General features: G+C 38.2%; 1 protein-coding gene across 1 annotated transcript in view; it reads right to left on the bottom strand.

The window, feature by feature from the left end:
• Positions 1 to 13,523, bottom strand: part of LAMA1 (laminin subunit alpha 1) — a 101,168-nt gene that overhangs the window by 67,428 nt on the left and 20,217 nt on the right. Inside the window, exons 2-5 of the mRNA XM_039706272.1 lie at positions 12,856 to 13,026; positions 12,417 to 12,529; positions 5,204 to 5,446; positions 75 to 254 (exon numbers count right to left, since the gene is read on the bottom strand). Coding sequence (XP_039562206.1) covers positions 75 to 254; positions 5,204 to 5,446; positions 12,417 to 12,529; positions 12,856 to 13,026 — 707 coding nt within the window. The remainder of the gene's footprint in view (positions 1 to 74; positions 255 to 5,203; positions 5,447 to 12,416; positions 12,530 to 12,855; positions 13,027 to 13,523) is intronic.

Here is a 13,523-nt window from a genome sequence, read left to right as displayed (position 1 = left end):
CTTCTTCTCAAATAGGTCAGAACAGACTCTCCCATCAAGCTATACTGAATACCATTTATGAATAATCAGCTTACCCTTCTGGTAACAATGGGGTCTAGTTCCTTAGGATCATTATGGCTGAGAGTCATGAGGTCAGCATTCAGAGTTCTAATACGCTGCAGTCGCAGGCGAATGTATCGTGCAGAAGTAAATTCCAACAGCTTCTGTGAAGGATCATCAGCACTGGGCCTACCATTGATCAGTGATGTATGAATCTGGAAAGAAAGGCTGACTTAGTCACAAACGTTGTGATTCATTTACCACAACAAACATTAGTCTGAGAATCAAAACCACAGAACTTATCTTGTTTCCCAACAACTCAGGATGGTGACACTGTTGAACTACCTGGAGTTCCTTTTATTTCCCCATCGTCTATCTGCAGGTAAAATTCCTGCTGCCTGAGTCACACTGCCCTGAAACCACCATTATCAGCCCATCATAGTCCCAAGTCTCCTGGGCTTTTGTGGAGATAAAATAAGGAGATAAACCAAGCTACAGTATCAAGGTGAGTCCCTAGGTCCTGCAGTCTTCCCTCCTCTCCCTCATTGAGATAGAATATGTCATTCTGGCCATAAGCTCAATTTTGTCCTTACAGATTTCCCCTCTGTAAATAGAAAGATCGTATTACAAAGCATAATCTGGTCCACATTCTCAATCTGGGGTCATTAATCCTACACCTAGCAGTGACAGGGCTGCACAATCAGCAAGAAGTACTCAGTAATAAGACAATGCAGTGAGAAGCCCAACACAGATGACAACTGAAAGCCAACACAAACCCACTCATTTGACCTGCATCTTTCTTGCACAATTCCAGTTGGCCCCACTAAAATGACTTGTGGTATCAAACTGCACAGCTTTTCCTGGCAACAGCTCCTTTCTTTTTTCTAAAGCTACTTAGGAACCCACAAGGATATAGTCCCCTATGATCACACAGTCCCTGCTCCATTTTATGTAAAAAACAGAAAAAAAAACCCCTACCCTACAGATAATGAACAAGTGTTCAACAGTTCACCTGGTGTCCATAACAAACAAAGAGTCAAGTTTTGGGCTTGTCAGCTGCATTTCATACTGTATGACATATGCTCATTTATGAGGAGTAATTTTGTCTCAAAAACTAGTCTTGAATTTATAGTTTCAATTTTGACCTTTGTCCAGTACTGTCAAATTGTAAATATTCCTATGTTATAGATTCTTTTTATTATGATTGTTATTTAAAAAAAAAATCTTAATTATCTAATGAAGATAGGGGCTCCCTATGGAATAACTGTGTTATTTAAAAGACATACAAACAGACTTGAAATGGAAGTCACATTCCCAAAATTGTAATTCTGACATTTATTAATTACCACCATTCCTTCTTAATATTCTAACATAGCATGTTCAAAGATTTCTACTTTTCTGATAGCCCATCCATTTTTTCTACCACAGAATAATAGCCATAAAAACAAAAATGTTTCCCAGGTTTCATCCTGCAAATTAGCACCACCTCATATAATAATAATAATAATTCAGCTCCCATAGAAATACAGAGAATTCTTCTAGTCCATTTACTTTGCTAAAGCAGGATTTATTAGAGTTTTTTTAGATGTTTGACCAATCCATTTTCAAAGACTAGTGTTGGTGCTGACTTTACAAACTTCCAAGGCAATGTACTTCAGGCCTTCCCAGCTTTAATGCTAGAAATGCTCCTAATCACTGAACCATGTTTGTCCTTGTTGCAGTTTTGGAACTCTTCTTGGATCCTGTCACAGACACGCAGAAAATGTTTTTCCTCTTTGTACCCATGTTTTATGCAACTGAAGACTGAACATGCCCACCACATCTCAGTCTGTTCTCTTCAGGCAAATTGGTTGTGACATATTTATTCAGAAGTTATGTTTTCTGCTGGGAATTACAAAGCAGAATTGTTGGCCAAATATTCAAATATCACTGTTCTCCTTTTACTGAAAAAAATTTACACATATATACTCAGCTATAGACGAGCACAACTACAGCATGGGACACCACATCCTACTCTCATCTACTTTTCAGTACAGAGAATTTGCTGGGCTCACTGCAATCCTTTGATTTCCCCAGCAAAGAGAGCAGGACCCAACCATGGCACTGGAATTTATAACACACTGTATTTGCTTTTTATCACTTAGACACCAGACATTTAAAGATCCAGAAATGTCTGTCCCAACCAATTGGCCATGTGTCACATGCCACTTCATTCTACATCGTCTTTCCTGCCTAATATATACTCTCACTACTCAAAAGTAGTGCCTTCAAGTGATGAAATATAAATTATTACTCACGTTTTTACTCTGAAGTTAAAAGCTTGAACAGTAGAAAATCTACTGTCTAGAAATTCTATGAGTAGAAATTCTATAACAACACACTTAAGTCTTTACAGAGACTGTAGAGGAATCTTAGCAAGCAGAAAAAGGGAGAAACAGAAAGGATACTAACCAAGACACTAAAGAAGAAATACCATGATTGCCCTTGCACACTGCTACATTTGTCTAATATATTGCTTATATAAACTTATACATATTGATATTTCTATATTATGTAGTTTTGGCTTACCTGTCCTTCATAATTCAAGACCATTTTCAAATGACTGCAGCTTAAACCTTGCAATTAATCATGAGTCATGAACTGATTGTGTACATTGCCAGAAGCAGATTTCGAGCAGTATAAATCACACAAACAAGAGAACTTACAGTTAAGCAGCTATATCTCTTCAAACCTGAGAAATATCTAGCAGCCAAACTGGCAAATGACAGGTTTGGCAAAAAAATGTTATTAATGACATAGATATTTAGATATGTGATTTCTTTAGCCTAACAGTTATTTCAAGTCAAGACACTCCAAGCTGATGGCAGAAAACTGGGATACTAGCAAATGCTGGATACAAGGCAGGCAGAGATCAGCTGGTTTGCAGGGCCATTCTTAAGTGCAACAGATTGGCCAGAATAAATTACAAAGCCCTAAATACATATATTTTCCATAGAGTTTAAAGATTCATTAATGCAGGTTGTGAGATATTCCATGCAGGCAATATTCCTGTCTGACAGACAATCCAGTTACAAAGGAGCAGCCTGTCCTTTGTGAATGACAGCTTCATAGATATGTGTTTATCTGCTGGAGGGCAGGAAGGCTCCCCAGAGGGATCTGGACTGGCTGGATTGCTGGGCTGAGGCCAATTGGATGAAGTTCAACAAGGTCAAGTGCTGAGTCCTGCCCTTGGGTCACAACAGCCCCAGGCAGTGCTAGAGGACCAATGGCATCCACTGGAAAGCTGCCCAGCAGAAAAGATCCTGGCAGTGCTGGTTGGCAGCCACTGAACCTGAGCCAGCTGTACCCAGGTGGCCAAGAAGACCAATGGCATCCTGGCCTGGATCAGCAACAGTGTGGCCAGCAGGACCAGGGCAGTTATTGTCCCCCTGTAGTCAGCACTGGTGAGGCTGCACCTCAAATCCTGTGTTCACTTCTGAGCCCCTCAGTCTGGGAAGGACACTGAGGTGCTGGAATGTGTCCAGAGAAGGGCAGCAGAGCTGGTGAAGGGTCTGGAGCACAAGTTCGGTGGGGAGCAGCTGAGGGAGCTGGGGGTGTTCAGCCTGGAGAAAAGGAGGCTCAGGGGTGATCTTATCACTCCCTAACCTGACAGGAGGCTGTAGCTAGATGGAGGTCAGCCTCTTCTCTCAGCCGTCAAGTGACAGAACAAGAGGAAATAGCCTCAAATTGTGCAAGGGAGTTTTAGATGGGGAAACTAGGAAAGTTTTTGGCACAGAAAGGATTTTCAAGAATTGGAGAAGGCTGCTCAGGGAAGTGATAGAGTCACCATTCCTGGAGGGACATGAAGATGTGTCACTTTAAGAACACAGTTTAGGGGTGAAGTTGGCAGTGCTGAACTCATATAGTAGGAACTCAATGACCTTAGTCCTTCTTAGTAGGACTAATAGTTGGAGTCAATGACCTTAAAAGTCTTTTCCAACCTACAAGATTCTGAGATTCTCCATAGAAGACAGAAATTTAATTGATCCAATTTTTGGTGTTATATTTTTCCATCACCACACTCAGGAAAAAAAAAAGCAGTGTTTTGACAGTGTAGCCCAATTGACTATGTATACCATCAGGAAAGAAAGAATGAGAAAAAAATGCCACTAAATTGAATTTCTGGCACTCCTGGAGCTGGAGTTGTATGGCCTACTAAATGCACATTACGAGCAGCACTGTTCCTATACAGTCAACCTATACAGTCAATAAGGATTTTCTGGCTAATTGTGTGGAAAGACAGGTTTAGGTTTCTTTGTTCCATCTGATTTGTCAGTTTTATGTTGATTTTGTATTGATCACATGCTCATAACATTGCAGTAAACATTTTATTAAAGTAATTATAACAATACTGAATTTCACTGTTTTTTCTCTTGCTGTTAGTTTTAATTTCACGTGAATGACTACATACAGTCCCATCTTTTTTTTAACCAAGAAATAAAAACATATTGATTTCTATGAAGCTAGGAGTTGCTATCACTCTCCATGGGATAACGCCACACTTATAATCATGGTCATATATTATAGCCTTCATGATGGAATAACCACTGGTTTTAATGTATCATTTCATTGTGTGGCTATCTCTCCATAATAAATTACACAAGTACCGTGAATAGAGTTTGTTAAAAGAAAGAACAATCAACAGCAAGACTGCACAACTCGTAGCCCTTTTAATTATGCTGCATCCTTGAAACAATGCCAAGGCTTGTTTAGGAGTTCCAGCTGTGCCGAGCGCGTCAACAGTGTTAGCTGCTTTATCTCACACAACCAGGTGTTCCTAACACAGGAGTTTTCTCTGCTAAATGAAAAAACTGGCAGAACACAGAGCCTCTGTTATAGTTTTTCGGGATAAAGGAGCTAATAATTCACAGCTAATTGCTACCATCAAATTATATGGAAACAGAGAACAAAGAGTTTTGTTATGGGAACACACAGAACCAAAGACACATTTCATCCCAAGATTTAGAAGTTTGCTATCCTACATGATGTCAAGATAATGTTATTAAGAAATAATAACAGATGACCTGGTAGTGCTGAGGGTGATAAACTATGCAACTGCAATTCAAATGTTTTTGAATCACTCCATGTTCTTAATCACAAACTGCAACTAGAAAAGCAAAGATACCTCTCCGTGTTCCAGGGGAACTAGTCTGGAATAATAGGAGGTGCAGATCACTTCATCATCCCTCTTGTAAGTTGGAGGCCCAATTCTTGGTGTAATATTGTAACGAGTTAAACATTCAGTATCACTAATTGCATAGTACTGCCATGGTCTGAACTCCGTGCCATCTATGGAGCGTTCCAAAATCCAGTTTCCAGGTCGTGGAGCATTAGCAGCTTTGATGATGACATATGCAACTTGAAAGACCTAAAAAAAAAATGCAAGAAGAAAATTTTAACACTTCATTGTACTGTGAAACACCACCAGAAGCCAACTGGGTAAGAAATTTAAATTTACAAAGCAGTATACAGTTTGCCTGGGCAGAGGGCAAAATTTGGTAAAGTAACTCCAGACAATTTTTTTGCACAAATGTTTCACAAGAGGTCCATCTAACTGTGTCCAGGGCATCAGTTTGTGCTGACGTAGTAGCTGAAATCTATATCTATATTGCACATTTCAGGACTAGTTTGGTATAACAATCTGTGGGAAATGTTTAGCTTTTCTGAACCACTGAAGTCTTCAAAAATCTGGGGTTTGGTTAGTTTTATGTTAGTTTTTTTGTGCTTCATTGTTTTGTTTTGTTTTCTGTGGGGTTTTTTATAGATGTAGCCCAGAAAGCTCTTTGGTACAGTTTAGCAGGGAATGTAATCTTCTCTGTAAGAACATTTCTGATAAACTTTTTACACCCTATGTTAAAAACCTCTTTGCATTACAATTTCATCCTTTGTTGAAGTTATTTGAGCAGAAGACTGCTTACAGGCACTGCTAAAAACACAGAGACAAATAAGCTGAATGTGCCAAAAATAAGCATGATAAAATAGCTAATATTCTTAAGTAGCATTGAGATGTATGTGAACTACACAGCTATCTTTACTATTTTTCTAACAACCCCAAGTGAAATCCTCATGCACATCACAGGACTGTTCAGCCCTTCTGCAAGTAGGCAGGGCAGTAATTAAGTTCATATCACCTTTTGAATTCCCTTGTCATGCAGCCAGATAACCTGCACTGGCCCCCAGCTCGCTACAGCATCTGACATGGAAACTGAAGGGCACTCATTGCAAAGCCACCGTGTTCTCCCTTACCCAGTACCTGCTACATCACCTCACTCAAAAAGGCTGCATTTGCCAAAACATAAGACTTCTATATAGGAGTTTAATGTTTCATATATACTGGAGTAACAAGTCACAGTTAGATGAAAGAAAACCTCTGTATTATTCAGCCATCTCAGAGAAATCTATTTCCACTTGAGCAGACTGCCTGGTCGGCTGCTATTATCATCATAATTCCTGCCTGCATGTGCAGTATTAATGCTGTGTTGAGCTCCAATCTGGCTGCAATCAGTTATTTCATACATTATAAATTTAAATTTTTAGGACTTTTTTTTTTTTGCAATACAGATTAAAGCCAGGGCAAGAACAACGCTTGCCACATGAAAGCGGGTTTTGATTTTGCCAAATGGGGAAATAAACTCACAAAAATAAATAGTAACTGTGTTGTGCATGCAATTCAGGAAACTACTTTTGAAACAAAACATTAAGTGAACAAAGCTTTGATTAGGAGATCTCGCACACACGATAAGGAAAAAAAAATTGGTGATATTTATCTTCTGTTGATTTACTACATATAATATCATTTAAAAAGTAAAACAATCTTACTTTTTTTTTTTAATCAGACAATTTAAACTACAATGTTCATTTGGTTTGATTTTTTTTTACAGGCACTCCAGTTTTATCCTGTTAAAATCAGTCAGATCCAAACAGAACATTTCTAGTTGTTCCAATAAATATGAAATTTTACAGAAAATTAGGATTTTACTGTGACCTTTCAGCAATGCAAGCAGATGCAGGCAAAAGGAGAAGCCAGCTCACTCTTTAGTGAGTCTTAGAAATAAAATTTCTCTGGGGTCTGTGAATCCTCTGTTGTTTCACATAGTCTTAAAATTTGCTCAAAGTTAAATGAATAGCAAGAATTGTAATCCAGCTTCCATGAAGAGAGGAGTGCCTTTTAAATAAAACCTACATCATGCCAACACTCTCCAACTGAAAAATAAAAGCCAAAATACACGGTTTTAAAGGAACAAAGTACACCATATGGGCAAACAACTATACACCCTATACTCCTGGATTTCATTAATTCAGTTAGTGGTATTGAGTTTTGCACTCAGTTATGACCAAGCAGAATCTGCTGTATCATCATTTCAGTACCCAAAACCTGAAGACACTTGTATGTGACAGGAGTTGCTTGTATGGGTATTTTCTCCATCACACATGAGAACATCACAAAACTATTAAAACTAGTGGAGTTTTATATACTGGGCTTAGAAGCAGCTATGCACTTCCAAGTTCCTTTGAAGTCAGTAATCTTTCTCAAATGCATAAAAGATGCAGGACTGGAAACCAAACCTTCTTTCAAATACCCTGATAAAAAATCTCCCTCAAAAACTCTCATATGTCCTTTATTTATTTTTTTTTCCACTCTGCTTGCTGTCATCAACTAAACTGCTTCCCTACTTATTACACAGTTGGCTGAACAACAAATGATCTACTTTTGATTACTTTGAGATTTTTCAAGACCCATTATAGTCTGCAGCTGATGTGGCTAGTTTTAAATCCAGTTCCAACTAGTAACAATGAGCTATCCTTCATCACAAACTAACTGCTGCAGTAAAAGGTATTCACAAGATTATGCAAGTTAAACTTAATTTAAATATCAAGTTCCTTGGTGTGGGGGGAATGTAGGGAAAAGCCAGTTAAATATTAACATTTTCACAGCAACTGTGTACAAATTCAATGTACATTTCAATAAATTAAATCTCCTCTCAACTCTTCCATTTACACACATAGCTCACAGGTACCCCATTTTACCTCACAATCAAATTCACAGGACAATTAATAACAACAACTTCAGGAAAATTTGTCAGCCCCTGAAATAATATAGGTTAAACAAATGATTATGTATAAATGTTCTCAGACTCGAGAAGTCACAAGACAACCTACCAGGAGGAGCTTTATTCTCAGGGATTATGTTTCACAGCAAGGAATGAAGCTGGAGGAAGGGACCAAGATGTCCACACTGTTCACAGATATTTTAAGGAATATCTGTAGGTAGGGGTTTTGCAGACCTTCTGTCCCACAGACTCTGCAACCCATAATAGGTCAAGAAGTCCATGTAATGAAAGCTGAACTTCCTTTGAGCACTTTTTTAAAGAATTTGACTTTTATAAGTTCTTCAGATTTGAGCATCAAAGGCAGTTTCTTATCACTCTTCATGTTCATTCAGAGCCCACCAACCAGCCATGTGATAAACCAGAGCAAGAGCTAATGATTTGTATACTTTAATTTGACTGTATAACTTTCTCAGAACTAATTGCCTTATTGAACTACAAGGGTAAAAAGGGCAAGTCAGAGCAAGTTAGCAATTCCCAAGCCATATAGTAAAAGTGCCATTTTACAGGCATTTCAAACCTGATTTTTAAGATCAGCCAAATAAGCTTGTACTAAAGAACCTCTTTTTCATAACTGCAATGCCAACAAAACAAGAAATTTCTGCTTAATTAGGCTTTCTAAAAACCTTGTTTCCCTGAATGCAGATCCAGCAACACCAAGTGCATCATTCTTGAATACTGTCAAAGAGTAGAAGACTAGATGAAGAGATGTTTATCGGCTTATATTGTTTACAGAAATATCTTTTTAAGAGCTAAAGACAGCTTCATCCTCTTAGACACTGTGAAGCCTAGCCATTGTTTGCAGCATTTTTCTCTGACGATTCTGTGACATTAAAAGTGCAAAATACATTAAATCCAGAAGAATTTTAGTCTCATTAATTATCTTTTCTTCAAGATTTTGATTCATTATGTGCAAACATTAATTTGGAATTGAAGAGAAATTCATTTTACTCAAGAATTTTATTGGAAGAATGTACAGATGAACACCCTAAATCATCAGTTTTACAAAGCCACAAAAGGCTTTTAAGGAAGCTTGCCACATACAATAAATCAGCATTAGTCCTGTAAAATTAACAGAACACCATTTTTTGACATCAGTAAACCATGTATCTTTGCCCGTTTGCCAACCATCTTCTACAGAAACCTGTTCTTGCCAGTTGATTTCAAGATGAAAGCTCTGGAAAAATCATATTATAATATCTACATTCTTTTTTACTTTGTAATAGCAGAAACTACAAATTACTCCTACTTCAGCCTCTGAGTGGTAATCCAGTACACATAGAATATTCATAAACTATGATTTAATCAGAAGTGGAGCTGTTTTCTCAATTCAACTTAATACTATGAGTCTTCCAAGAAGCACTAGTCTTGCTTTGCAGTTCAAGAACTTTTTGATATACAAACTTCTGCTTTTTTCTACACCAAGGATACAGAGCACATTTAAATACCTTCAAAAGTCTGAAGCATGGTAATAAAACTGAGGTAAGTAGTCTTTGTTTAATGGTGTCACAGAGTAATATTTTTCAGCTGGCTCAATCACACCAGTAAAATGTATCATAGCCAGGATTTATTAGAATTGTAATTTCACAGTGCAACTGCCCAGAGGAGTCAAACTCAGACAAAAAATGCTGTTTTTATAGAAAATCACTGCTGTGTGTTTTGTTTCTGTAGAACTACCAGTGTAGGTAGCACAAGGTCATAAATCAAATCTTAGTGTCTTGTACATCGATCCTACACCTCATTGCTACACTGCTCTTTCCCCAGTTCTGGATCATTGCCATACATTTAATGGAAAGGGGGAGGAGGAGGCAGTGGTGTAGGGTGTGGGAAGGAAAGGCTATCATACCTGTGGATCCTGGAAAGACTGTAAGGCACACTAGAATAAATGTACCTAGTTGTCATGATGTATATGAGCTAGAAAATCATAACATAAGCTCTCATTATCCTTATAAAATGCTATATTAGCTACAATAGCACAGATTCTGCAAAGGAGAAAGATAAAAACCAATTTCAAAAGCAGCAATTTCAATGCTGCTTTTATTAGCTAGCCTTCTTTTCTTACTGAGATCCCATCAAATGACTCTGTAGTACAGCTGTTTTTTTACTAAATGGACTAAGAACAAGGTAGAATATCAGCTAAAAGAATATCCTCTATTCCCTTCAACTTGAAGTCAAGAGATGAATAGTCATAAAGGTTTACCTAGGAAAATTGGGGTGGAGTCAGTGTTCACCAGCTATGAGAATCTTCCCCATATTTCCCAGCCAAGGATATGTTTCAGCACTTACCAACCCATCTGCTTAGATTAAATCTCTAAACTGTTTCTTGGTAATAATCCCAAGAAACAATCAATTTCTCTTAGTCCTAGAACTTCTGGTAATTGCTCAAAACAACCACCCATAAATAATGACCAGATTTTTAACATCACAAAAAGGTGTGAATATATTCTGTACTCTGGCAAGGAAAGTTGATGGACTTGTTTACTTTAATATGGTACTTGATAGATTTAAGCACAATGCTTGAAATGCAAAAGAACAGTATCAATGATCAAATTATACTGAACACCAGTACTGACTTTCAGGAATATTTTTACAGGTCCTATTTTAAGTAAAAATAGGACCTGTAAACAAATCTATGAAGTAAACAATTGCTAAAATCACTAAGGTCCTTCATATGCTTTTCTTTTGTGTTTTCTTTACTTGTGCTGACTCGTTTCAAGTAAGCACACCAAGTCAGCTCTAATAACTCACTGACTTCAAGCAATCTCTATTAACCAAATCCTTTCTCACAGAGCAGTAATTTACATTCAGTTTGCATAGCCCTAGATGCCTTCTCTCCCTCAAACTCTCTAGGGAAAACAGAAGAAAGGCCCCTTAGGGGAAACTTTTCAAATCGAATTAGTGAAACTGAGCATGGGTCAGGAGAGGAAAGATATGTATTTGTTGAAACATCAACAGCACTAGGACTGAAGAACAAATGATTCAGAGGGCAGCTCAGCTGGTCTGTTTCCAAAGTGAAATTGTTCTAGAAGGCTAAAAACTAAGGCATCCCCTCCTCCTTAATTTTTCCTTCCTGTTTGTCCATTTACAAACCAAACACAAAGTTAACTCTTCAAACAACACTAACATCCTATCCAAACCTTCTGTCACTGACAAAAGACACCCTGTGATCATTATCCTAACAGTTCTGCTTTCTAATTAAAGAGCAAACTAGGCACCTGCTTAATCTATGCTTTATTGGAAAACATCAAAGTTAAACCCTCTGTTTTAATCTTTAAAATAACATTTAAGCAGGGTTTAGAGATCCTGCAAAAGCTTCTTACCAATTCTACACCTCAAGTATGCATTTCTTAGTAAGTAATAAAGCTGCTTCTTCCAGAGTTTGGAGGCATCCCTATATTAATAAGGAATTGATTGAAAATATTTTTTTTCAAATAACTTAGGTAGGCCAGCACATAGATCGGTTCAAAGCAAAGTAACAAGAAAAAGCCAAGAAAAATTAATTTCTTCACCAATTACTTTGTCTATTCTTGGAGCAGCGTAGAAGACTTCTGATACTCGTGTCTAGCACACAAACTTATAAATTAGCAAATGCCCTGTACAGTTTAGCATGCTCCTGTCTAAGAACGATAAATCCCTCCAAGTTTGGACACACAGAGTGGCCAAAACAGAGGAAACAACTTTTGCCCAGACAGTTCCAGACTCCCCAGAGTCACAAATCACTGTTTCAGAAATTCAAACCCCAGCTCTGCAGAACAGCAGACAGCAAAAGTTCCTAGAAGATATAGTTTAGAACATGTTTTTTCCAGTGCTCCTTCCAACAAGATGATGATCAGAATCAGTCAGATGCATCCTCACATATAAAACGTGTGCTTTGACCAATACCCTGAAAATAGTCCTGTTTAAAAATAAGTCCTTGAAAACACAGACTTCAAGTAACTTTTAAGAAATAAAAGGTAGAGGAAAACAGTATCATAGGACTGCTGGGGAAAAGACAGAAGCATGAGGAAAAGACAGAGGGTTAGGCAGAGGAAAGTTACCAAGACAAAGGAATTGGTACAGATGGAATTTGTTACCAAGACAGAAAGAACATGGATGATAGTTTTTACTAAAAACTTTTTTGTTTTATCTAAACACAGAAGAACTGCAATCAATTTGTATTGGCTTGTATCCTACATCCATATTAAATGGATATATCCTGCATCCATTTAATGACACATAAATGTTACTCACCTGCCTTAAATCCAAGGTGATGGTGACCCAGTGGTATTGCCTTCCATTCTGAATGCTGGGACTCTGCCACCAGTTATTGGTACCATCAATTGCACTGGAAATTGGGTGCTGCTCTGTTTTAAAGCAAAAAAATTAAACATCTCTTGAAAATAAATCTCACTGAACTTTTCTGACCCAGCACATTTGTTTCACACAAAGAACAATCTCTTCCTGTCATAAAGAAGTAAAAGCTGAAATCTGCCCTCAGACAAAAAGGTTGTCACTGGATCTTGCACTGCTCAGTGGTGATACATGGTGCCCACACTTTGTCAGCCTTTTGCTCCAAGGTAATTGCACTCACATAGTAGACACACTAAAACCAAAACATATGTGAATCCAATACACTGTATTCAAGGGGAAGGGTTTGAAACAAACAAAATCCAAAACATGTGAAGCTTACCTTTGGGATTGGCGCTGTGACTGTCACAGACGCGGCACTGGGCGTTGCGCAGGGGCCGTCCGGGAACGTGCTCCACCAGTTTGCAGAACATCTCCGGTCCCTTCTCCCCACAGGTGGCATTGGTGGAGATGTGAGCATTGCTGGCCAGGTTCAAAATGGCAGGAAACAGGCCTTGAAAGAAATAATTTTTATCAGCCACATAATAAAGCATGCAAAATTGGCACCCTGACAGCAGTATCCCTGTTATTTCACTCTATGTTTGGATGTTTTATGCTGAGGAACACAAGAGTTTGCAAACCAGCTCTCCCAGTTACTAAACCTTCCCTTGCATAGTGAATTGATCAAACCCTAGGGGACAACTGGCCCACTGCCAGAATCAAAGAGGGATTATAGAGCACACACTCAGCTGGTGTGGAAATCTGCATTTTACATAAGCTCTTTGCAGCAGGAACACCACTGGCCTGAACAGGACACTCCAGACTTGAAAGATTTAAGGACTGAACTTTAGACCTTTGCTACAGGCCTCTTCTCCAGTCTCTGTAAAGTCTAAGGGATATTTTGCTTGCCACTTATTAATCTTTATACAAACACTTCAGTGTTCTTTCAAATAGCTTTCTCTTGTGCACAGGAATAATGTAACAACAGAATAAGTTTCAAGATTACAGCTA

This window comes from Passer montanus, unplaced genomic scaffold, assembly GCF_014805655.1.
Source record: "Passer montanus isolate IOZ18808 unplaced genomic scaffold, ASM1480565v1 scaffold19, whole genome shotgun sequence".
NCBI lineage: Eukaryota > Metazoa > Chordata > Aves > Passeriformes > Passeridae > Passer > Passer montanus.
Note: the sequence above shows the minus strand (reverse complement) of the source record. Positions and strands in the feature narration are given on the sequence as shown.